Source organism: Lethenteron reissneri, chromosome 63, assembly GCF_015708825.2.
Source record: "Lethenteron reissneri isolate LAM-NWPU_2019-01 chromosome 63, ASM1570882v1, whole genome shotgun sequence".
In the NCBI taxonomy this organism is placed as follows: Eukaryota; Metazoa; Chordata; class Hyperoartia; order Petromyzontiformes; family Petromyzontidae; genus Lethenteron; species Lethenteron reissneri.
In genome coordinates, this window is record NC_083841.1 from 6701620 (window position 1) to 6728675 (window position 27056).

The 27056-nt window shown below is 50.3% G+C and overlaps 1 protein-coding gene across 1 annotated transcript; it reads left to right on the forward strand.

Annotated features, from left to right (window-relative positions):
- The first annotated feature begins 241 nt into the window (after positions 1 to 241).
- Positions 242 to 26962, forward strand: ANKRD40 (ankyrin repeat domain 40). Its single transcript, XM_061577217.1, has 7 exons — positions 242 to 354; positions 10226 to 10358; positions 14904 to 15052; positions 18834 to 19048; positions 20834 to 20972; positions 21395 to 21588; positions 25127 to 26962. Exons 1-7 carry the CDS (start codon positions 333 to 335, stop codon positions 25283 to 25285), a joined length of 1011 nt encoding a protein of 336 aa, XP_061433201.1. The 5' UTR covers positions 242 to 332; the 3' UTR covers positions 25286 to 26962.
- Positions 26963 to 27056: the final 94 nt, after the last annotated feature.

Genomic DNA, 27056 nt, shown 5'->3' on the forward strand with positions numbered 1-27056 from the left:
TGTGTGTGTAGGTGTGTGTGTGTGTAGGTGGGGGTGTGTGTAGGTGGGGGTGTGTGTGTCGGTGGGGGTTGTGGTGGTGGGGGTGGTGGGGGGGATGGTGGGTGGGGGTGGTGGTGGGTGGGGGTGGTGGTGGGTGGGGGGGATGGTGGGTGGGGGGATGGTGGTGGGTGGTGGGTGGGGGGGGATGGTGGTGGGTGGGTGGGGGGGATGGTGGTGGGTGGGGGTGATGGTGGTGGGTGGGGGGATGGGGGTAGGGGTGGGTGGGGGGGTGTTTCCGCGTGTGCAGCAGCCTCACCACCACCGCCACCGCTCGTCTATAAATAGACGCGGAAATGGCAACGGAGGCGGCCGCTGGTAACGCGAAACATTTTCTCTCTCCGCGAATAAACTTTGTTGTTGCGTTTCGTGTTCAAGCCGCGAGACGTCTCGACGTTTAACATTTTAAAACCCACAACCTCACGGTCGTTTACGCGCGTTCAAAGTTGTTGTTGGTTGTTGTTGTTGGTTGTGGTTGTTGTTGGTGGTTGTTGTATGGGGAGCTGTAGTGTGGCAGGTTCGCTCGCTGTCGACGATTTACCGAAACGTCCGCTGGACCTCCTCTAGGTAGACTGGGCCTCAAATGAGTCCCGAGCACGGCTGTGGTCGCTGGCCACCCACCCACTCGCTGCTGGGACTCGCCAACAGCACTTGCCCCTACGGCCCTGCTAGAGGCTACCTGGGGGAGCTTTGTCTGTGTCTACTGGCTACTACTCACAGCACTTGCCCCTACAGCCCTGCTAGAGGCTACCTGGGGGAGCTTTGTGTGTATCCTAGGTGGTACTACTCGCTACTCACAGCACTTGCCCCTACGGCCCTGCTAGAGGCTACCTGGGGGAGCTTTGTCTTTGGTGGGGTAAAATGTGTAGTGTACAGTGGTGTACAGTGTAGTGTACAGTAGTGTACAGTGTAGTATATAATAGTGTGCAGTGTCCATTGTACAGTGTGGTGTACAGTGTAGTGTCCATTGTACAGTGTAGTAGTGTATAGTAGTGTATAGTAGTGTAATGTATAGTGTAGTAGTGTAGTGTATAGTAGTGTAGTGTATAGTAGTGTAGTGTATAGTAGTGTAGTGTATAGTAGTGCAGTGTATAGTAGTGTAGTGTATAGTAGTGTAGTGTATAGTGTAGTGTATAGTAATGTAGCGTATAATGTAGTGTATAGTAGTGTAGTGTATAGTAGTGTATAGTAGTGTAGTGTATAGTGTAGTGTATAGTTTAGTGCAGGGGTCCTCAAACTTTTTTAACAGGGGGCCAGTTCACTGTCCCTCAGACCGTTGGAGGGCCGGACTATAGTTAAAAAAAAAACTATGAACAAATTCCTATGCACACTGCATATATCTTATTTTGAAGTGAAGAAACAAAACGGGTACAAATACAATATTTAAAATAAAGAACAAGTAAAGTTAAATCAACAAACTTGCCAGTATTTCAATGGGAACTATGGGCCTGCTTGTGGCTAATGAGATGGTCAATGTCCGGTTCCATATTTGTCACTGCGAGTCGTAACAAGTGATGCAAGTGTGCATCCGTTAGTCTAGATCTGGTTGGAGATTTCAAATGTTTAATTCTGGAAAAAGTCTGTTCACAGACATAAGTGCTGCCAAAGATGGTTGCCATTTTGAGTGCATGGTTCCTGAGATGAGGATATGTCTCAGAGGGGAGAGATGCATTGAAATTATGAAGGCTGCTTGACATGAATGCGTCTTTCAGAGTCACAATTCTGCAGTTCAGCCAGTTCCATTTGGTAAATTGTATCCACATTTTCAATGTCAATAGAAAATGGATTACGGAAAAGCTGTATGTCCTGTTCATGGAGATGAAGCTCTTTAAATCCAAATTGGAACTCCTTTTGCAATTTTTCCAGTGAATCCACACATGTTTTGTTTGGGAATGCAACCAATGGTTTTTCCGCTAACAGATTTTGAGTTGTGGGGAGATGGCAGAAGTTTTCCTCCTTCACTTGTTTGATGAGGAGGCCTAATTTTACTTCAAATGCTTTGACATGTGATTGCATATCACAGATGAGCTTCCCCTTTCCTTGAAGTTGCACATTGAAACTGTTGAGTAGCTCTGTTACATCTGTCAGAAAGGCAATGTGCCATTTTTATTCTGCATCATTGAGCTCTGGTACTTCTTTGTTTTTTTAAAGCAGAAAAGCTGTAATCTGTGGAAGTAAGTCATAGAAACGTTTCAAAACTCTCCCTCGACTCAGCCAACGGACTTCTGTGTGATACAAAACATCTTCATAGTCAACATTTAGCTCAGACAGAAATTCCTGAAATTGTCTGTGGTTTAGTGCATGAGCTCTAATGAAGTTAACACAAGATACCACAATTTTCATAACAGAGTCCCACTTCAGTGATTTACTACACAGCGCTTGTTGGTGGATGAGGCAATGTATGGCTATTGGATGAGAATGGTTATGTTTGTCCATCTCTTGGTTAATGCTAGCAATTACTCCTTTCTTAGACCCCACCATGCTAGGAGCACCATCAGTTGTCACACTGGCTAGTTTAGCCCAGTTCAGCTCCAAACTATTCACAGTTTGGCAAACTTTTTCATAGATATCCTCTCTTCTTGGTTCTTTCGGTAAAGTCACGTAGAAGGGAAGTAATAAAATAATAAAAATAAAACATAATAAAATAATTCTCACGACGTTTCGGCCACAACACAAGCAGCCGTCCTCAGGTGAAAACCAGGTCTGTCGGGGAGACAGCGTCTGAATGAAACAGCACACGAGCTTGGAGCATATACATATGCAGCACGGGCATATGTAGTACTAATCACATTCCTGCATTTCCCATAAATATGCTAAATTCCTCTTGATATGCAAATTATTTTGTCAAGGCGCTCTTTCCCCCGTTTCCAACCCAGCTTATATATGCTCCAAGCTCGTGTGCTGTTTCATTCAGACGCTGTCTCCCCGACAGACCTGGTTTTCACCTGAGGACGGCTGCTTGTGTTGTGGCCGAAACGTCGTGAGAATTATTTTATTATGTTTTATTATTTTGTTATTTCCCTTCTATGTGACTTTACCGAAAAAACCAAGAAGATGAATCCCTGCAGTCACGAAAGCTTTAAATCGAAAGATATCCTCTCCTGTAGATGTTCCTTTGATGCTTTGCAGTGCAGCAAGCTCTTATGTGACTTCGAAATAGTCATTCGTCCCACGAATAAAAATTAGAAGTTGTGCAGAATCACGAACATTATTGCTTTCGTCGAGTGCCGAGGAAAAATAGGAAAGTTTTTTTGTGGAGTTTTGCAAATGCTGATGCAAATTGTCTCCCATTTCTTCAATCCTCCGTGTAATTGTAGGTCCTGAAAGACTCACTGTACTAAATAAATCGGCCTTCTCTGGACACATCTCTTTGGCAACAGAAAGAAGGCATTCTTTAACAAATTCTCCCTCCACGAATGGTCTGCCAGTGCACGCTATTAGCTTGGCAACTTGAAAACTTGCTCGCAGTGATGAAATATTTAGCTGCTTCTGCTTCACAAAACTATTTCGCTGAGTTGTTAATGTATTTTTCAGTTTTAATATTTTATCTTTTCTCACTTCTCCGACCAAACAATCATATTTATCTTTATGTTGAGTTTCATAGTGTCGACGTAATTTGTATTCTTTGAACACAGACACTATATTCTGGCATATCAGACACACAGCTCTTTCCTTGTACTGCATGAAAAAGTAATCATAAGTCCACTGTTATTTGAATATCCTACACTCCGAGTCAATTTTTCTCTTTCTTGACATCATTGTTTCCTAGGGAGTCAAAATTGCTATTAGTAAAATACCAATATATATAGTGCTACAAAAACAATCTACCAGCAATAACTTTGCCCACACAGAGACATACGGACTGCACTGCCCATCAATGCAGTCTGATTGGGGGAAACTCCGCCCCCTCTCCCTCTTCCACCAATGACCGTCCTTCTCATGTAAAAAAAAGTAACAGACAGGCAGCGGCGGAAAAAACACCCGGCGGGCCGGATAAATGTCCTCGGCGGGCCGCATGTGGCCCGCGGGCCGTAGTTTGAGGACCCCTGGTTTAGTGTATAGTAGTGTAGTGTATAGTGTAGTGTATAGTAGTGTAGTGTATAGTAGTGTAGTGTATAGTAGTGTATAGTGTAGTAGTGTAGTGTATAGTAGTGTAGTGTATAGTAGTGTAGAGTGTAGTGTATAGTAGTGTAGTGTATAGTAGTGTAGTGTATAGTGTAGTAGTGTAGTGTATAGTAGTGTAGTGTATAGTAGTGTATAGTGTAGTGTATAGTAGTGTAGTGTGTAGTAGTGTAGTGTATAGTAGTGTAGTGTATAGTAGTGTAGTGTATAGTAGTGTAGTGTATAGTAGTGTAGTGTATAGTAGTGTGTAGTAGTGTAGTGTATAGTAATGTAGTGTATAGTAGTGTATAGTGTAGTGTATAGTGTAGTGTATAGTGTAGTGTATAGTAGTGTAGTTTTTAGTAGTGTATAGTAGTGTAGTGTATAGTGTAGTGTATAGTAGTGTAGTTTTTAGTAGCGTGGTGTATAGTAGTGTATAGTGTAGTGTATAGTAGTGTAGTTTTTAGTAGTGTAGTGTATAGTAGTGTAGTGTATAGTAGTGTAGTTTTTAGTAGTGTAGTGTATAGTAGTGTATAGTGTAGTGTATAGTAGTGTAGTTTTTAGTAGTGTATAGTAGTGTGGTGTATAGTAGTGTAGTGTATAGTAGTGTAGTGTATAGTGTAGTGTATAGTAGTGTATAGTGTAGTGTAGTGTATAGTAGTGTAGTGTATAGTAGTGTAGTGTAGTGTATAGTGTAGTGTATAGTAGTGTATAGTGTAGTGTAGTGTATAGTAGTGTAGTGTATAGTGTAGTGTATAGTAGTGTAGTGTATAGTAGTGTAGTGTATAGTAGTGTAGTGTATAGTAGTGTAGTGTAGTAGTGTAGTGTATAGTAGTGTAGAGTGTAGTGTATAGTAGTGTAGTGTATAGTGTAGTGTATAGTGTAGTAGTGTAGTGTATAGTGTAGTAGTGTAGTGTATAGTAGTGAAGTGTATAGTGTAGTAGTGTAGTGTATAGTGTAGTAGTGTAGTGTATAGTAGTGTATAGTGTAGTGTATAGTAGTGTAGTGTGTAGTAGTGTAGTGTATAGTAGCGTAGTGTATAGTAGTGTATAGTGTAGTGTGTAGTAGTGTGGTGTATAGTAGTGTAGTGTATAGTAGTGTAGTGTATAGTAGTGTATAGTGTAGTGTATAGTAATGTAGTGTATAGTGTAGTGTATAGTAGTGTAGTTTTTAGTAGTGTAGTGTATAGTGTATAGTAGTGTATAGTGTAGTGTGTAGTAGTGTAGTTTTTAGTAGTGTAGTGTATAGTAGTGTAGTAGTGTGGTGTATAGTAGTGTAGTGTATAGTGTAGTGTATAGTAGTGTATAGTGTAGTGTATAATAGTGTAGTGTATAGTTGTGTCTAGTATATAGCGATGTAACCATCCACGTCGCTCCCGCAAAGTGAAACGTCCTCATCATCGTCATCGTCACTTATTAGTAACAATATCACTGGGCTAGATAAAACGAGCACCACTGTTGGTGTCGGATGGACTGGTTCCCGTCGTGAGAATGTGGAATATCCACTGCTGGCTGAGACGAGCTATGAGAGAATCGTAATAGCCCCGTGCTTCCGTGCGTGTTTGTTCAGGTGTGTGTGTGCACACCTGTACCATGGTTACTGTTGCCTACAATCGCGTTCACCGATCCAACCACCCATGCTTAGGACTTGGTCGACCAGGCTGACTGTTGCACGCTGTCCACGACTTCACTGCAGGTCACAACACACTCCACTCGCTACTCATCCACTCACTCACCAAATCACTCACTCACCAAATCACTCGCCCACTCACTCACCAAATCACTCGCCCACTCATTCACTCACCATATCACTCGCCCACTTACCCACTCACCCACCCACCAACCCACACACTCACCCACCCACTCACCAACCCAAACACTCACTCACTCAGTCACCCACCCACTCACCCACTCACCTATTCACTCACCCACTCACCCAATCACTCACTCACTCACTCACCAAATCACTCGCCCACTCACTCACCCACCCACCAACCCAAACACTCACTCACCCACTCACTCACCCACTCACTCACCCACCCAAACACTCACTCACCCACTCACTCACCCACTTACTCACCAACCCAAACACTCACTCACTCACCCACTCACTCACCCACTCACTCACCCACTCACCTATTCACTCACCCACCCACCTACCCAAACACTCACCCACTCACTCACCCACTCACTCACCCACTCACCCACTCACCTATTCACTCACTCACCCACCCACTCACTCACCATATCACTTGCCCACTTACCCACCCACCCACCAACCCAAACACTCACTCACCCACTCACTCACCCACTCACTCACCCACTCACCCACCCACTCACTCACCCACTCACCTATTCACTCACCCACCCACCAACCCAAACATTCACCCAATCACTCACCCACTCACTCACCCACTCACCCACCCACTCACTCACCCACTCACTCACCCACTCACATATTCATTCACCCACCCACCAACCCAAACACTCACCCACTCACTCACCCACTCACTCACCCACTCACTCACTCACCTATTCACTCACTCACCCACCCACTCACTCACCATATCACTCGCCCACTCACCCACCCACCCACCAACCCAAACACTCACCCACTCACTCACCCACTCACTCACCCACTCACCTATTCACTCACCCACCCACCAACCCAAACACTCACCCACTCACTCACCCACCCACCCACTCACTCACCCACTCACCTATTCACTCACCCACCCACCAACCCAAACACCCACTCACTCACCCACTCACCTATTCACTCACTCACCCACCCACCAACCCAAACACTCACCCACTCACTCACCCACTCACTCACCCACTCACCCACCCACTCACTCACCCATTCACCTATTCACTCACCCACTTACCCACCCACTCACTCACCATATCACTCGCCCGCTTACCCACCCACCCACCAACAAAAACACTCACTCACCCACTCACTCACCCACTCACCCACCCACTCACTCACCCATTCACCTATTCACTCACCCACTCACTCACCCACTCACTCACCCACTCACCTATTCACTCACCCACCCACCAACCCAAACACTCACCCACTCACTCACCAAATCACTCGCCCACCCACCCACCAACCCACCCACCAACTCACCCACCCACTCACCCACCCACCAATCCACCCACACACCCACCCACTCACCAACCCAAACACTCACCCACTCACTCACCCATCCACGCACTCACCTATTTACTCACCCACCCACTCACTCACCTATTCACTCACCCAACCATTCCCCCACTCACCCACCAACCCACCCTCTCACCCACCCATTCACCAACCCGCTCACCAACCCACTCACCCACTCACTCTCCCATCCACTCACTCACCTACCCACTCACCAACCCAAACACTCATCCACTCACTCACCCACCCACTCACTCACATATTCACTCACCCAACCATTCCCCCACTCACCCACCAACCCACCCTCTCACCCACCCATTCACCAACCCACTCACCAACCCACTCACCAACCCACTTACCCACTCACTCACCCATCCACTCACTCACCTACCCACTCACCAACCCAAACACTCATCCACTCACTCACCCACCCACTCACCCACCTATTCACTCACCCAAACATTACCCCACTCACCCACCAACCCACCCTCTCACCCACCCATTCACCAACCCACTCACCAACCCACTCACCAACCCACTCACCCATCCACTCACTCACCTACCCACTCACCAACCCAAACACTCATCCACTCACTCACTCACCCACCCTCTCACCCACCTATTCACTCACCCAAACATTACCCCACTCACCCACCAACCCACCCTCTCACCCACCTATTCACCAACCCACTCACTCACCCACCCACTCACTCACCCGCTCGACCCACACGCTCGCCAACTCTGCGCGGGTCACCACACTTTTCAGCTTCGCTCCACGCGCTGCTCCACTTTGGGATTGACCTCCCAGCGCCACGTTTCCCCAAAACTCTCGTCATAACCACGTCACTCAAGTGACCTCTTGGCCTCTTCCATCTAGAACAGCTGTGGCAGCGCTGTGGCAGACCGCTTCACTTTGTTGGGTCTTTGCTCAGCAGCTCTGTACAAGCGTGTACCCTACAAGTGTCTAGGTGAAGTACGCTGTGCTAAGACTGTCTGGATTTGAAGCTTTCGTGACTGCAGGAATCCATACTGTTTGGTGCTTTCGGTAAAGTCACGTGGGTAGAAAATAAAATAAAGTAGATCACGACGTTCCATGCTCGCGCACCTGGCGATGGACGCTTGTGTTGCTCCCGAAACGTCGTGATTTATTTTGTGTTAAGACTGTCTATGTGTGTGTGTGTGTGTGCCACATTGTGTTAAGACTGTCTGTCTATGTGTGTGTGTGTGTGTACACCACATTGTGTTAAGACTGTCTGTCTATGTGTGTGTGTGTGTACACCACATTGTGTTAAGACTGTCTGTCTATGTGTGTGTGTGTGTACACCACATTGTGTTAAGACTGTCTGTCTATGTGTGTGTGTGTGTACTCCTTGTGGGGAGCGGTAGTGTAGCGGTTAGCGCGCTGCGCTATGAACCTGGCGACCCGGGTTCGATTCCCGCTCACGGCTAACACCAGTGACGATTATCTGAACCGGTCCTGGGCCTCCCCTAGGTCGACTCAGCCTTAAATGAGTACCTGGTGCGGTGTGTAAACATCGCCACTAGGGAGACAAAGGCGGTCGGGCGTGGTGCTGGCCACCCACCCCCTCGTGTACCGTTCCGGCCTTCATAGGTGCTCGCTAACAGCACTTGCCCCTACAGTCTGTTCAGGCTATACGGGGGATCTTTGATCTTTGTGTGTACACCACATTGTGTTAAGGCTATACGGGGGGGGGGGGGGGATCTTTATCATTGTACACTCGGGTACAAAGTGACACATTCGACCGTCGAATAGTCGACCATCACGTGTCCACCCTGACCAGTTGGCCTGGCAGACCCCGTGCAGTATCTGCGATGTTTAACTGCGGCTGTGTGGCACACGAGGGAGCTGTATTCCATTGTACCGTGGGCAGGAGGCGAGGTGGGTGGATGTGATGTTACGGCATGACACGTGATGTCCTGCCCCCCCTGGCACCTCCAACTCACGCGGTCGGCTACGTGCGGTGTGAAAGAAGTTCCACGCACATACTTGTGTTTGAACTTCTACGCAGCAAGTTGGCACAGGTGGTGCATCTGCAAGTTATCTCATGCGCCTTTTGGCGTCATCTGGTCCAACACCAAGTGAGACTGGGCTCTAAGAAAAGCTGTCTCGGGTGTGGACCAATCAACTTCAAGGACAGTGCATACATTATCAGAGTTGTGTTTTTTGTTTGCATTCCGACCGCAGGTATTGTGGTCTATGCAAACATGACACATTGTAAAAAAAACAGGTGTCAGTTTTGTTGCCAGATAAAAGGGTAAAAAAACAATTATCATATTTTGCTACTGGCAAAGGAGGTTCCAATGGTGTAAATGCTTACCCCGAGCTCTCATACTCTGATGGTGCATTGTCTTTGAGTTGTGCGCCTTTTGGCGTCATCTGGTCCAACACCAATGGAGACTAGGCTCTAAGGAAAGCTGTCTCGGGTGTGGACCAATCAATTTCAAGGACAGTGCATACATTATCAGAGTTGTGTTTTTTGTTTGCATTCCGACCGCAGGTATTGTGGTCAATGCAAACATGACTCCTTGTAGAAAAACAGGTGTCAATTTTGTTGCCAGATAAAAGGGTAAAAAAAACAATTATCATAATTTGCTACTGGCAAAGGAGGTTCCAATGATATTTTGAGTTTGAGTTCATTTCATTTATGACGTGGATTATTTCCAAACTTTGTTACAAGGCAGATCCGTGCTTGTACGTACGCATGTCGAACCTCTTTCGCGCCGTACGTGCGGAGCGTCGCACGACGTCCACCTACGGTCTCGTGCCTCGTGTAGGCGGAGGAGAGACGGGGCGAGCAAGCGCGACTGAACGTGTGCCGTGTGGAGCGCGACGCGAAGATTTGACGACGATTTGATGACGATTTGACGACGATTTGACGACGATTCGTGCCGCGTGCAGGGGCAGAGGCGGCGAGCGAGCGCGACCGGGAGGAGCTGCTCAGGGAGGCGGCGTGCCTGGGGGACGTGGAGCTCGTCAAGAGGCTCGTGGACGAGGGCGTCGCCGTCAACTCGGCCAACGACCTCAACGGGTGGTGAGTGGTGGGACGGGGGTCAGATGTGGGGAGCGGTGGTGCAGCGGTTAGCGCTACGCTGCGCTACGCTGCGCTATGAACCCGGCAACCCGAGTTCGATTCCCGCTCACGGCCAACACCGGTGACGATTATCTGAACCGGTCCTGGGCCTCTCCTAGGTCGACTCAGCCTCAAATGAGTACCTGGTGCTGTGTGTAAACATCACCACTAGGGAGACAAAGGCGGTCGGGCGTGGTGCTGGCCACCCACCCCCTCGTGTGCCGTTGCGGCCTTCATAGGTGCTCGCTAACAGCACTTGCCCCTACAGTCTGTTAAGGCTATATGGGGGATCTTTGTCTTTGTATGTACGTGTGTGTGTGTACGTGTGTGTGTGTACGTGTGTGTGTGTACGTCCGGCAAAACAACCTCCTACCTCCTCGCGGTGCCGGACGGGCAACACTGTCGTGGACATTGCTGTGGGGGGAGGGCCAATGCCCATTGGCCTCTCCCCTCATGGCGTCTGTGACCACCACAGTGGCTAAACGGGGGCTCTGGACGGGTGTGAGGGGCTGGTAACCCCTCCACCTTCAATTCATTACCACTAAACCACGAATTAAACATAAACCTGTAACAAATAAGCTTGTGCCGGAGGCCCCGGGGGGTCAGGCTTTTATGACGTCTCCTGGCCAAACCCCATTTGGCGGAGCCAGGAGATTGAATTTTCACCCTCGGGGCTCCTCCAGAAACAACAAAAAACCATTGCGGATGGCCACGTGGAATGTTCGAACGCTCACTGCGGAGGAGAGGCTGCCACTCCTCTGTCGGGAGCTGGACCGGTACCGCCTGGATCTCTGTGGCATTCAGGAGGTCCGGTGGACCGGTTCTGGCTCCTGCCACCATGAGGGGTGGACAGTCCTCTACTCGGGGCAGGAGACTGCCAAACAACAGGGTGTGGCTCTTCTTCTGAACAAAAGAATGAAGGGGGCGTGGGAGCGTGGCGGTGAGGTGTGGGAAGCTGTAAGCCCCAGGATACTTTGGGCTCGCCTTCCCATCAACCAGAGGCGAGGAGTGGTGGTCGTGGTTACTTATGCCCCCACCGAAGACGAACATCCGTGGAGGGATGCAAGCAAAGCCGATGAGTCAGACGCTTTCTATGACCTCCTGTCACAGGTGCTGGCTAAAGTGGCCACTCGGGACAGAGTCATCTTGTTGGGTGACTTCAATGCCCGAGTTGGTCATGATGCTGACACCTGGTCTGGAGTGATTGGAAGGCATGGGCCAGATCAGCTCAATAATAACGGTAGGAGGCTGCTAGATTTTTGTGCAGCCCATGGGCTTGTAATTACCAACACGCTCTTCCGGCATCGGCGCATCCACACAACATCATGGATACATGCCGGGTCCAAGCAAGAACATCTGCTGGACTACATAGTGACGGACCAGCGGATGCGAACCCATGTCCTTGACACCAGGACCTACCGTGGAGCTGATCTGTCCTCTGACCATCGACTAGTCATCTGTAAGATGCGCCTGCCTTTCTTCCACTCCGGTGGTGGGTGTACACCCAGGATCCCATTCCAACCAAAAGTGGCCTGGTCTCAGTTAGCTGATGAAAGTTGCAAGCGAGAATTTCATCATCGCTTGCAGCTGGGGTTGGCATCGTCCCCCACTCCACCTGATGTCGAGGGTAAATGGGCGAGGTTTAAGACTGTGACTCATGCAGCTGCAATGGCTGCTTTGGGTACGCGGTCCAGACCTCCCCAGAAACCCTGGCTGACAGAGGAGGTGTTCAGGTTAATTGAGAAAAAGCGACAGGCCCACTCTCATCGCCTACAGCATCCCACGTCAGAGAATGAGGAGGTTTACCGCAGCCTTCGCTCGGAAGTTCGGAGAGCCGTAAGGCGTTGTAAGGATGGGTGGTGGTCGCGGGTTGCTGAGGAGATGGAGTCTGCCTCAGTGGCCCGTGATCACAAATCACTATTTAACTCCATCAAAAAAGTAACCTGCAGCGCCACACCTATTACCATCATTAGAGGAAAAAACGGTGATCCAATCTCTGACCCCCAGGAACAGGTTTGCAGATTTTCTGAGCATTTCTGTGAGGTCCTGGGGGAGGGAAATTCTCTCAGCCAGGAAAACATCATGGCACAAAGTGGGGATAACCCTGCTGAGGCTGCGGTGCCTCAAATATTGGAAGAGGTCACCCCCTGTGAGTGGCTGGCTGAGGTTCCAGCTGTTGAGGAAGTACTGAGGGCGATCCGGAGTCTGAGACCAGGGAAGGCACCGGGCAGAGATGATCTCCCAAGCGAAATGCTGAGGGAGGGTGGCGTTTGTGCACAGACTGCCCTATATGACATCATAACAACAGTCTGGACCACTGGACGGGTTCCGCAGGACTGGAAGGATGCCCTGGTGGTCCCCCTCTTTAAGAAGGGGGACCGCACAGACTGTAACAACTACAGGGGCATCTCACTCCTCAGTGTGCCGGGTAAGGTCCTGGCAAGGATTATTCAACATCGCCTTGCTAGGCACGCTGAGGAGGGGCTTGCGGAGCCCCAATGCGGTTTCAGGAAAGGGCGGTCCTGCACAGATGCCATATTTTCTGTCCGTCTGCTACAGCAGAGGTGTAGGGAATTCCAAAAAGACCTACATCTCTGCTTTATTGACCTGGTCAAGGCCTATGATACCATCAGTAGGACTGGACTCTGGGTTGTTCTTCGTGCTTTCGGAGTCCCTGACCCTCTGCTCACGATCATTAAGGACCTTCATGATGGTGAGCGGGCCCGGGTAAAACTACGTGGCCGGGAGTCGGAGCCTTTCCCTGTACACCTTGGGGTGCGACAGGGATGTCCTCTGGCTCCCACATTATTTAACATCTATTTTGACCGCGTAGTTCGTGAAGCCTTCAATAGCTGTACCGGGGGAATTTCCGTTTGGTACAGATATAATGGGAGGCTGATCGACGCCCGGGTGCGATCAAGGGATGGCTCCCTATTGGTCAACCACGTTATGTATGCCGATGATTTGGTAATAGCTGCTCATTCAGAAGAGGAGTTGGAGGCGCTGCTGCTGAGACTGGAGCGTGCCACTAAGAGGTGGGGCCTTACCATCAGCCCCACCAAAACCAAGCACCTGCCTGGGTATTTTGTACCATCGGACACTCCACCCCCACAACTCCCAATTGGTGATGGGGCAGTTGTGGAGAGAGTGGAGAGTTTCCCATACAGCAGAGGTCTCACTCCGAATCAGTCGAGCGGCAATATCTTTTCATCGGTTGCGTAACGCTGTGTGGAAGCTACCTGGTCTGTCGCTCCGCACGAAGCTTCAGGTCTTCTCGGCCACGGTCATTCCCTCCCTTCTCTACGCTTGCGAGACGTGGACCCCCCTGGTGGAGCATCTTCGCCGGTTGGAAGCATTTAGGCTGGCCTGCCTACGATCCATCCTGGGTTTAACCAGGCTGGATTGTGTGAGGAGCTCACAAATCCTTGAAAGATCTGGGCAAAGTCCCATCAGTGAGCTCCTCCGGCAGGCAAGGCTGCGTTGGCTGGGTCATGTAGCCCGCATGCCCAGCCACCGCATGCCTAAACAGCTTTTGTTCGGCCGGATCGAGGGGGCTAGACGGGCGCGGCACGGGCTGGAGAAGAGATGGAGTGATGTGGTACAGGAGGACGTGGAGCTGAGTGGACTTGCCGATGACTGGTACCAGCGGTGTCAAGATCGGCCTCAGTGGAGGAGGCTCGTGAAGGACGCTACTGGGCAGTTGGAGGCAGTCGCCCTCCAACAACAACGGAGGGCGGAGGAGCGACGCTCACAACAACGAGCGGAGCGCCGGGTGGCTAAAGCACAGCAAGTTGGCACAGTAGGGGGCACAGGTGGTGCATCAGCCAGTCATCTCGGTCATCTCGGTCAGTCGACCAGTGGCACCTGGGTCTGCCCCGTGACCTCCTGCCAGCGGGCTTTCGACACTTCACGTGGCCTCAAGGTGCACTTGGCCTGGCACAAGCATCGTGGTGACGTCACCGCCACTTAGTGGCGAATGGCGGTTGTTGTTGTTGTTGTGTACGTGTGTAGTTGCGCATGTGTGTGTTCGTGTGCGTGGGCAGCAGTAGTGTAGCGGTTAGCGCGCTGCGCGAGTTTGATTCCCGCGCACGGCCAACACCAGTGACAATTATTTGACGATTCATCTTCTTGGTTCTTTCGGTAAAGTCACGTAGAAGGGAAGTAATAAAATAATAAAAATAAAACATAATAAAATAATTCTCACGACGTTTCGGCCACAACGCAAGCAGCCGTCCTCAGGTGAAAACCAGGTCCGTCGAGGCGACAGAGTCTGACGATTATTTGAACCAGTCCCGGGCCTCCCCTAGGTCGACTCAGCCTTGAATTAAACATCGCCACTGGAGTAGACAAAGCCGGTCGGGCGTGGTGCTGGCCACCCACCCCCTCGTGTGCCGTGCCGGCCTTCACAGGTGCCGCCCGCTAACAGCGCTTGCCCCTGCGGTCTGTGAAGGCTACACGTGTGATCTCTGTTGCTGTGTGCGTGCGTTGGTCTCGGGGCGCACGCAGGACGGGGCTGCACTGGGCGTGCAAGCGAGGCCGAGCCTCCGTCGTCTCGTTCCTGCTGGAGTCGGGCGCCGACGCGGAGGCGCTCACCGCCAAGGGGGAGAAGCCGCAGCAGCTCACCAGCAACGCGGCAATCCTCTCGCTGCTCGGAGGTCAGCGCCGGCGTCGTTACGACGACAGCCGGGCAGGGCGAGCACGCACGCACACACACACGCACGCACGCACACACACGCACACGCACAAAAAGACAAAGATCCCCCGTATAGCCTTAACAGACTGTAGGGGCAAGTGCTGTTAGCGAGCACCTATGAAGGCCGGAACGGTACACGAGGGGGTGGGTGGCCAGCACCACGCCCGACCGCCTTTGTCTCCCCAGTGGCGATGTTTACACACCGCACCAGGTACTCATTTAAGGCTGAGTCGACCTAGGGGAGGCCCAGGACCGGTTCAGATAATCGTCACTGGTGTTAGCCGTGAACGGGAATCGAACCCGGGTCGCCAGGTTCATAGCGCAGCGCGCTAACCGCTACACTACCACTCCCCACAAGGTGTACACACACGCACGCACACACACGCGCGCACACACACGCACGCACACACGCATGCACGCACACGCACGCACACGCACGCACGCACACACACGCGCACGCACGCACGCACACACGCATGCACGCACACGCACGCACACGCACGCACGCACACACACGCACGCACACACGCACACACGCACACACACACGCATGCACACACGCACGTGCCGATCCGGTGCGGTGTGTGCGTGCGTGCATGTGTGTGTAAAACTTGAACACCTACGATTGAGCGCGGTTGGTTCCGTACGGTGCGAAAGAAGTTCACAATAAATATAAACTACTGTCAACTGCACACTACACTACTACACACTACACGATACACTACACCACTATACACTACACTATACACTACACTACTATACACTACACTACTATACACTACTCTATACTACACTATACACTACACTATACACTACACTACTATACACTACTCTATACTACACTATACACTACACTATACACTACACTACTATACACTACTCTATACTACACTATACACTACACTATACACTATACACTACACTACTCTATACTACACTATACACTACACTATACACTACACTATACACTACACTATACTACACTATACACTACACTATACACTACACTATACACTACACTATATACTACTACACTACACTACTCTACACTACACTATACACTACACTACTCTACACTACACTATACACTACACTACTCTACACTACACTATACACTACACTACTATACACTACTCTACACTACACTACACACTACACTATACACTACACTATACACTACTACACACTACACTATACACTACACTATACACTACACTACTCTATACTACACTATATACTACTCTACACTACACTACACACTACACTATACACTACACTATACACTACTACATACTACACTATACACTACACTATACACTACACTACTCTATACTACACTATACACTACTCTACACTACACTATACACTACACTATACACTACACTATACACTACACTACTATACACTACACTACTATACACTACACTATACACTACACTATACACTACACCACTATACACTACACTATACACTACACTATACACTACACTATACACTACACCACTATACACTACACTATACACTACACTATACACTACACTATACACTACTCTATACTACACTATACACTACACTATACACTACTCTATACACTACACTATACACTACACTATACACTACACTATACACTACACTATACACTACACTATACACTACACCACTATACACTACACTATACACTACACTATACACTACACTATACACTACACTACACACTACACTACACACTACACTATACACTACACTATACACTACACTATACACTACACTACACACTACACTATACACTACACTATACACTACACACTACTATACAATATTGAGAATTCCGATTGGCACGGGGGCGCCTTCCCGGCACAAATCTGCCACCGAGAGCGCCATCGCATCCACACAGAGGTGGCCGGGCGTGTCGGTGGCTACGCCGCCCCTCGTGGGCTGGGCTGGCCTCCGGACCGCTCGCTCGCGGCGCTCGCCCCGACACTGCTGCGGATACACACGATCTTTGCGATTCGCGAGAGTTACTTCTTTCTAAATCCTTTATATTAAGTTCACTTGCTTGCTTGCTTGCCTGCTTGCTTACGACCGTGCAAATCTTTCGGTCGTTTTTTAACCCACTTCCCGTGATCCAATCGAGCTGACATTTTGCACACAGACTCGTTGTGCGTGACAATTTATTTTCGTGAAAAAATTTCCAAAATTTTACACTTTTTAGGATTTTTTTTTTATATTTAATTACCAATTGCTTAATGGTGGCAGGCAATCATCTGACCCATAGGTGGCAGCCATCTCAAGCCAGAGGACGAGAGGACTCTAGCCGCCACGCATATAAAGGATTTATAGTGAAAAACTTTGTTTTTATGGGTTAATTTTTTAAATCCTTTATATTAAGTTCACTTGCGTGCTTGCTTGCTTACGACCGTGCAAATCTTTCGGTCGTTTTTTAACCCACTTCCCGTGATCCGATCGAGCTGACATTTTGCACGTAGACTTGTTGTGCGTGACAATGTATTTTCGTGAAATTTTTTTCCCAAAATTTTACACTTAATAGGATAAAATTAATTAGATTTAATTACCAATTGCTTAATGGTGGCAGGCAATCATCTGACCCATAGGTGGCAGCCATCTCAAGCCAGAGGACGAGAGGACTCTAGCCGCCACGCATATAAAGGATTTATAGTGAAAAACGTTGTTTTTACGGGTTAATTTTTTTGGGTCAAATCTGAATATTTATTCGTGCCGGAGGAATCCGATGAGCATTAAAGATCCTTGTTCACGGATGTCCGCTAGCTCCACAGATGGGCACGATGCCCACTGTCGTCGTTATCACGCGGAACAAACGCGTGCCGACTGCTTCTCCTACGTGCCGAAGGGCAATCCGCGCGCGTCGAACAATTGGGCGCGACATTTCGCTGGTAACCGTCGGGCGATTACACTGGTCAGCACACTTTTTCTGGCATGAGGTATTCCAAAGGTTTTAAGGTAATTTTGGGGTGCTGATTCCAAATCTGGCATCCGTTTTTGTCTATCACATCAGGTTTTTGAGATATCAAATATTGCATTTTCAATAAAAACTGCAGAAGAAAAATATTAAATAAATGTCGATATCTGCATAAAATGATATTATAAACACACTATCCTAAAAATACAGCACCATATTTTGACACTAAAGCAGTCACTGACTCGCAACAACTTGCAATCATAAGTGACAGAGTTAATGTCGGGTAAAATCAATGAAAATGAGGTATGCCGATAGCATAAAAATGAGATGTGATGGAGCAAATCTGAGATCAGATTTGGAATCGGCACCCTGAAAGTAGTCTAGAACAGCTGCAAAGTCCAGGCCAGAAAAAATGTTTTTGTTGTTGACCAGTGTTATTGGTCCACCATACAGAGGCGCGGGGGGGGGGGGGTCAATCTTCTTTCATGCTCTTAGTTTTTTCGGTAAAGTCACGTAGGTAAAAATAAATAAAAATAAATTAATTTTCATTTCCTTTTTTTTCTTTTTTTTTATCTACGTGACTTTACCGAAAAACTTAGTTTTTTCGGTAAAGTAATTTTTTTTTAATGAAATTAAAATTAATTTTAATTTCTTTAAACAAAAAATTAAAATTTATTTTAATTTCATTAAAATAAATTGTAATTTCATTTTTTTTTTACCTACGTGACTTTACCGAAAAAACTACGAGTATGAATCCTTGCAGTCACGAAAGCTTCAAATCCAGAATGAATCTTCTTTGCCGCAGTGGAGGAGAACGGCCACCGAGAGCCGGGGCCAGTGGGGGGCGAGCTGCCCATCGTCCCCAACTACCTGCAGAGCCCCGTGCCGGGCTACGTGAGCGACGCGGGGAGGAGGGTGGACGCGGAGATGCGGAGAGATTCCGCGCGGGACTCCGCGTCATCCGCCTGCTCGTCCGCCTCCTCCAATAACAACGACAACGACGACCCCACGGCTCTCCCCGTGAGTCACGGTGACCGCCAACACGACGGGTGGTCCGTGTGTGTGTGTGTGTTGTGGTTGTGTGTGTGTGTGTGCGGTGTGTGTTGTTGTTGTGTGTGTGTGTGTGCGTTGTGTGTGTGTGTGCGTTGTGTGTGTGTGTGCGTTGTGTGTGTGTGTGCGACGTGCGTTGTGTGTGTGTGTGTGTTGTGGTTGTGGTTGTGTGTGTGTGTTGTGTGTGTGTGTGTGTGTGTGACGTGTGTGGCGTGTGTTGTGGTTGTGTGTGTGGTTGTGGTTGTGTGTGTGTGTGTGGCGTGTGTTGTGGTTGTGTGTGTGTGTGTTGTGGTTGTGTGTGTGTGTTGTGGTTGTGTGTGTGTGTGGCGTGTGTTGTGGTTGTGTGTGTGTGTGTGTGGTTGTGTGTGTGTGTGTTGTGGTTGTGTGTGTGTGTGTTGTGTGTGTTGTGGTTGTGTGTGTGTGTGTGTGCGGCGTGTGTTGTGGTTGTGTGTGTGTGTGTGGCGTGTGTTGTGGTTGTGTGTGTGTGTGTGGCGTGTGTGTGGTTGTGTGTGTGTGTTGCGTGTGTTGTGTGTGTGTGTGTGCGGCGTGTGTTGTGGTTGTGTGTGTGTGTGTGGCGTGTGTTGTGGTTGTGTGTGTGTGGCGTGTGTTGTGTGTGTGTGTGTTGTGGTTGTGTGTGTGTGTGTGTGGCGTGTGTGTGGTTGTGTGTGTGTGTGTGGCGTGTGTTGTGGTTGTGTGTCAATTGGGGGCAGTCGCCCTCCAGCAACAACGGAGGGCGGAGGAGCGACGCTCACAACAACGAGCGGAGCGGCTGCAATGCAGCGAGTTGGCACAGTAGGGGGTACGGCTGGTGGTGCATCTACCAGTCATCTCAGTCAGCTAACCCATGGCACCTGCTGGGTCTGTCCCGTGACCTCCTGCACCTAGCCTGGCACAGTAGGGGGTACAGCTGGTGGTGCATCTACCAGTCATCTCAGTCAGCCAACCCATGGCACCTGCTGGGTCTGTCCCGTGACCTCCTCCTGCACCTAGCCTGGCACAGTAGGGGGTACAGCTGGTGGTGCATCTACCAGTCATCTCAGCCAACACGTGGCACCTGCTGGGTCTGTCCCGTGACCTCATGCACCTAGCCTGGCACAGTAGGGGGTACAGCTGGTGGTGCATCTACCGGTCATCTCAGCCAACCCATGGCACCTGCAGGGTCTGTCCCGTGACCTCCTCCTGCACCTAGCCTGGCACAGCAGGGGATACAGCTGGTGGTGCATCTGCCAGTCATCTCAGTCAGCCAACCCGTGGCACCTGCAGGGTCTGTCCCGTGACCTCCTGCCAGCGAGTTGTCAACACTTCACGTGGCCTCAGAGTGCACATAGCCTGGCACAAGTACCGCGGTGACGTTACCGCCGCGTGCTGGCAGCTGCTGTTGTTGTTGTTTACACTTGGCGTGGCCTCAAAGTGCACCTGACGTGGCACGGGTGCGATGGGGACGTCACCGTCACTCCGTGGCGAATGGCGGGTGTTGGTGTGTGTGTGTGGTCTCTGGTGTATGTCGGGAGCGGTTAGCGCGCTGCGCTACGAACCCGGCCACCCAAATTCGATTCCCGCTCACGGTCAACACCGGTGACGATTATCCGAACCGGTCCTGGGCCTCCCCTAGGTCGACTCGGCCTCAAATGAGTACCTGGTGCGGTGTGTTAGCGTCGCCACTGGGTAGACAAAGGCGGCCGGGCGTGGTGTTGGCCACGCACTTTCCCCGTCGGTCTGTTAAGGCTACACGGGGGACCTTTGTCTTTGCTGCAGGCCGGGGTGACGGCACCGCAGGCGAGGGCTGCGGAGGCGGCTGCCGTCACCAACGGCGCTCCGCACGGCGCTCCGCACGGCATGGCGGCTCCCTTCCACCCCGTCTTCTTCCCAACGGCCTACCCCCTCATCAACCAAGGTAACCACGGTGACAGCGGTGACCACGGTGACCACGGTGACCACGGTGAGCGCGGTGACCGCGGTGACCACGGTGACCACGGTGACCACGGTGACAGCGGCGACGGTGACGACGATGATGATGGCGTGATAGCGACGAAGATGACGACGACTCTGTCTCCCCGACAGCCCTGGTCTTCACCTGAGGACGGCTGCTTGCGTTGTGGCCGAAACGTCGTGAGAATTATTTTATTATGTTTTATTTTTATTATTTTATTACTTCCCTTTTACGTGACTTTACCGAAAGAACCAAGAAGATGAATCCCTGCAGTCACGAAAGAAGCTTTAAATCGAAATTCAGTGCTTGTACATTTAATTAAGGTGGTGATGATGATGACAACGACGTTGATGGCAATGACGATGTTGACGTTGGCGACGGCGCAGAGGAGCTGGTGGTGAAAGTGCGACTCCAGCCGGGATGCACGGCAGCGCCCGTGGACGTGGACTTTGTGGAGGTGGAGCTGAGCCGACGGGGCCTCACGATGGCCTCCCTGGTGCGCACCTGCAGCCTGGAGCTCGGGGTGGATCCCGGCAAGGTGACGCGCGTGCGCAAGCTGCCCAACACGCGTCTGCGCAAGGTACGACACAAACTACCAGCGTCACGGGCTCGGATGGGCGCGCACAACCACGTGACACTTCATCTTCTTGGTTCTCTCGGTAAAGTCACGTAGAAGGGAAATAATAAAATTATAAAAATAAAACATTATAAAATAATAAAAATAAAACATAATCAAATAAAAAAACATAATAAAATTATACAAATAAAACATAATAAATTTTCGATTTAAAGCTTTCGTGACTGCAGGGATTCATCTTCTTGGTTCTTTCGGTAAAGTCACGTAGAAGGGAAATAATAAAATAATAAAAATAAAACAATAAAATAATTCTCACGACGTTTCGGCCACAACGCAAGCAGCCGTCCTCAGGTGAAGAACAGGTCTGTCGAGAAGACAGAGTCTGAATGACACACCACCAAGCTTGGCAGCGTATATTTAAGCTGGGATGGAGGGAGAAGAGCGCCTTGACAAAAAAATGTGCATATCAAGAGGAATTTAGCATATTTATCGGAAATGCAGATATGCGATTAGTACTACTTGTGAAATGCGTAGGAGGTGGGTGGGGGGTTTCAAGTCATATTATGCCCGTGCATTATGCAGGATTAGCAGCATCAAAGGGAGGGGGTAGGGGTAGCATTAACAAAGGGAAGGAATGTGAATAGTATGTAGCTGCAGTAACTAAACAACCACGTAAAAAACTAAAGTATAAACTACATAGTATCATCAGTATACTAAATATACTCTCCAATAAGCCGAGCCACTAACAGTAAGTAATACATTACAATTCTACGTCGCAAAAATATAATATGCTTCCAGCTAAACTTTATTCTCTTACATCACACGGGTTTACCCCGTACTATATACTGCCATAGACAAACCCAACATTTAATTACATACTGTATCACTATACACCACCCTACACACTTAACGGAGGGTGTTGACCATCGACCCGCTCCGACTAGCGCACACCGTCGCTCGCTAACGCGGACTCACGGACTCGCGGTGAGCGTGGGCTACTGGCGGGTGCGCCGACTGGAGGCTTGACTCTCCTTCTGCTTGGGAGGGCGTCTTCGCGATGCGTCTCCATTCTTGACGCGGGCAGCCTGGAGGCCCGTGAGGAGGCCGCTCATGTCGGCCTCGGCGCGTCCCGGGCCCCACCCTGGCCACGCCTCCCTTCGAGACGCCCCTCCAAGCTGCTCGGCTGTCCACGTGGGCCCCCCCCCCCAAGATGCCCCCGGCCCCCCCCCCACCTTGATCCGGTCACGTGTCCAGCCGGGTTCACTCCGTAGCCTCACCCCCACGGCCTCCGGATCCCTGAACCCGGCCCTGGCGTCATTCCTGCCTCCAGACGGGATGACGTCGTGTGAGTGTGTGTCCAGTAGTGACGTTGCCAGGCACTACACCAGTAGCCGCCATTCGCCACTAAGTGGCGGTGACGTCACCACGGCGCCTGTGCCAGGCCAGGTGCACCTTGAGGCCACGTGAAGTGTGGAAGGCTCGCCGACAGGAGGTCACGGGACAGACCCAGCAGGTGCCATGGGTTGGCTGACTGAGATGACTGGTAGATGCACCACCAGCTGTACCCCCTACTGTGCCAGGCTAGGTGCAGGAGGAGGTCACGGCACAGACCCTGCAGGTGCCATGGGTTGGCTGACTGAGATGACTGGCACACACATGCATATGCGCTCAGACACACAGTTCAAACGTTCGCTTGCGTAGCCTGTAACAGTCTGTAGGGGCTGGTGCTGTTAGCGAGCAGCACCTATGAATGCCTCCACGGCGCACGAGGGGGTGGGTGGCCAGCACCACGCGATGTTTACTACACAGCACCAGATACGAATTTGAGGCTGAGTCGACATAGGGGGAGACCCAGGACCGGTTCAGGTAATAGTCGTCGGTGTTGGCCGTGAGCGGGAATCGAACTCGGGTCGCCGGGATCGTAGCGCAGCGAAGTGCTAACCGCTACACTACCGCTACCTAAAGGCAAAGACAAAGATCCCCCGTATAGCCTGGACAGACTGTCGGGGCAAGTGCTGTTCGCGAGCACCTGTGAAGATTGGCACGGCACACTGGAGGGTGGGTGGCTAACACCACGCCCGGCCGCCTTTGTCTCTCCAAGTGGCGATGTTTACACACTGTACCAGGTACTCATATGAGGCTGAGTCGACCTAGGAGAGGCCCCCGGACCGGTTCAGATATTTATCACGAATGTTGTCCGTGTGCAGAAATCCAGGTCGTTGGGTTTAAAACGCAGCGCGCTAACCACTGCACCACCACTCCCCCACAAGGCATGGAACACACACACACACAGATACAATCGGGTTAGGGAATGACCGTGCTATTGAAGAAGCTTGCTTTTACTCTCCGTACCACAGTCTCTGTAGCTACAAAAGCAATCACCACTGCTGCTGTACACAGCGCGGATTTGCCCGCAGTTGGAAAATTCTGCTGCTGTCATAGCCAGGGTGGAGTGGCGAGTGCCTACCTCACTGCTGCACCGGGGAGACGGTCAAGGTGAATGATGCATAATGAGGTTTTGTTGGGTTCGATCGCGTAAATACAAATGTGTTTCGTTAAACCCGCCACCACCCGACACAGCCAACTATTAAGGGGTTTGTCACGGAGACAATACGTGGCCAATTCCTTACTAGTTCAGCACTAACCGGTGTGTGTTGGAGAGTAAACCCACTACAACATTTACAATTGTAGTGTAGTGTGTAGTGCAGTGTATAGTGCAGTGTGTTGTGTATGGTGTAGTGTATAGTGTAGTGTAGAGTGTAGTGTATAGTGTAGTGTAGAGTGTAGTGTATAGTGCAGTGTATAGTAGTGTATAGTGTAGTGTAGAGTATAGTGTAGAGTGTAGTGTATAGTGTAGTATACTAGTTCAGCACACACCGGTTGTGTGTTGGAGAATAAACCCACTACAACATTTACAATTATAGTGTAGTGTATAGTGTAGTGTATAGTAGTGTAGTGTATAGTGTAGTGCATAGTAGTGTAGTGTATAGTGTAGTGTATAGCAGTGTAGTGTATAGTGTAGTATACTAGTTCAGCACCTCACCGGCTGTGTGTTGGAGAGTAAACCCACCGCTATTTAAGACCGAAACAGGAGGAGGATTTCTCCACATCTCCGTGGCTGTCGCCTGATGATGCGAGTTGTAATTCCTGGCGAAGCGTCGTACTCGAATTGTAAATGTTGTGGTGGATTTCCTCTCCAACACACAATTGGCATGTTCTGCTCACGTGACAAACCCCTTACTAGTTGGCTGTGTTGGATGGTGGCGGGTTTAATGACACATTTATATATTCACGCGATCTAAGCCTACTGCGTGTTAAACGGAGCGAATGGTGGTCCAGCACTCAACGATCCACTCCGTTCCCTCGCTCACCAGCGGTCAATCGCCTCCCCATCATTCTTCCACCGCTACTAACAAAGATGCCGTCACCACGACAGTAACCACAGACGCGCCTGGTGACCCATCGGCTGACATTGGACCCATGGACTGAATGCGTTCCCCGTGTCCGTCTCGCCGTGTCTCCGTGTGCCGCCGCCTCTCAGGACAAGGACCTGACCCGCCTCGCCGACTTCCAGGAGCTGGAGCTCGTCCTGGGTGGGGGCGTGGGAGGCGAACTGGGGGAGCTGTCGGTGGTGGGCTCGCAAGACTCGCTCGCCGAGAAGCCGTGCTTCAACGCGCGCGCCTCCAAACTCACCTACTAGACATTAGCCTCGCCCTAGCCTCGCCTGGCCTAGCCCTAGCCTAGCCCTAGCCTAGCCTTAGGCCTAGCCCTAGCCTAGCCGTAGGCCTAGCCTAGCCTAGCCTAGCCCTAGCCTAGCCCTAGCCTAGCCCTAGCCCAGCCCTAGCCTAGCCGTAGGCCTAGCCTAGCCGAGCCCTAGCCCAGCCCTAGCCTAGCCCAGCCCTAGCCTAGCCCTAGCCCTAGCCTAGCCCTAGTCTAGCCGTAGCCCTAGCCTAGCCCTAGTCTAGCCCTAGCCTAGCCCTAGCCTAGCCCTAGCCCTAGCCTAGCCCTAGCCCAGCCCTAGCCCAGCCCTAGCCCTAGCCCTAGCCTAGCCCTAGCCCAGCCCTAGCCCTAGCCTAGCCTAGCCCTAGCCTAGCCCTAGCCTAGCGGTAGCCTAGCTCTAGCCTTAGCCCAGCCCTAGCCCTAGCGTAGGCCTAGCCCTAGCGTAGGCCTAGCCCTAGCTTAGCCCTAGCCCTAACCTAGCCATAACCTAGCCCTAGCCTAGCCTAGCCCTAGGCCTAGCTCTAGGCCTAGCCCTAGGCCTAGCCTTATTCCTAGCCCAGCCCTAGCCCAGCCCAGGCCTAGCCCTAGCCCAGCCCTAGCCCAGCCCAGGCCTAGCCCTAGCCCAGCCCTAGCCTAGCCATAGCCCTAGCCTAGCAGTAGCCTAGCTCTAGCCTTAGCCTAGCCCTAGCCCTAGCTTAGCCCTAGCCTAGCCCTAGCCTAGCCCTAACCTAGCCATAACCTAGCCATAGCCTAGGCCTAGGCCTAGCCTAGCCCTATCCTAGCCCTAACTTTATCCTTAACCTTCACTTTACCTCTCTCTGTAACTGTAACCTCAGCCTAAACCTCTAACTGGCACTGTTACCGCTACACCGAAGTGTAACCCTACTGCTACCCCGAGGCCTGGCCTAAACCCCAAACCCTAACTAGCCCGAGCCTAAACCCATGAACCTAACTAGCTCAATCACCTCGCCCTAACAATCCCCGAATGCAAACCGAACTCAGATCTCCACCCATAGCACTCAAACATGTCTATCGCTGCAACAACTAACCCTAACCCTGACTCCTAACATTAACTCTCACCCAAACCCACCCTCTAACCACACGTTGTTACTTAACATTAACCCAAACATTCACTCTTCATCTAACATTAACTCTCGACATCACCCCAACACCTGACATTAACTCTGATCTCATCATACCCCTAGCGCTAACAACTCACCCCACCTCTAACCCCATCCCTAACCCCAGACTCAAACCCAAACGATAACCTCCATCAAACCCCCTAACTCTGACCCTAACCCTCGCTTAAACCCGTGGCACCGTCAACCCCACATCTAACCCCCGTCTCCAACCGTAACATTCACCATCGTACAAACCCTGACCCTCACCTGACGGCAAGCATTAGACGTTGCCTTTAGGCAGTTTTACAATTTTTTAACGACAATTGCAGTGATCAAGAGGTAAGTCTTTCTCTCTCTCCCTTTCCCAGGCTGAGATCTTTGATTTCAGTCCCCGTTTCAGCTGCCTGTGAGTTACAAATCTCAGCCTGGCCTCTGGTGATGGCACAAGGTAGAAATTGTTTGAATATTAAAATGAATGGCGGTTATTGTAATATATGCATATACATATATAAATAAAATTGAGGCATTATAATTTATCGCCTTGGGGATCTTTCCAATATATTTTGTGTTTTTAAGTTTGCTGTGAAGAAAATGATGACGATGGTGAGGTCTTAAAGCCATGTATTCTCT

What these genes read in the sequence shown, in the direction of transcription:
- ANKRD40 (XM_061577217.1), top strand. Translation starts at nt 333, where the DNA reads ATGGCAACGGAGGCGGCCGCTG. An exon ending in GCCAACGACCTCAACGGGTG is followed by an intron (nt 10,359 to 14,903) that starts GTGAGTGGTGGG and finishes GGGCGCACGCAG; the next exon opens with GACGGGGCTGCACTGGGCGT. An exon ending in ACGACCCCACGGCTCTCCCC is followed by an intron (nt 19,049 to 20,833) that starts GTGAGTCACGGT and finishes TCTTTGCTGCAG; the next exon opens with GCCGGGGTGACGGCACCGCA.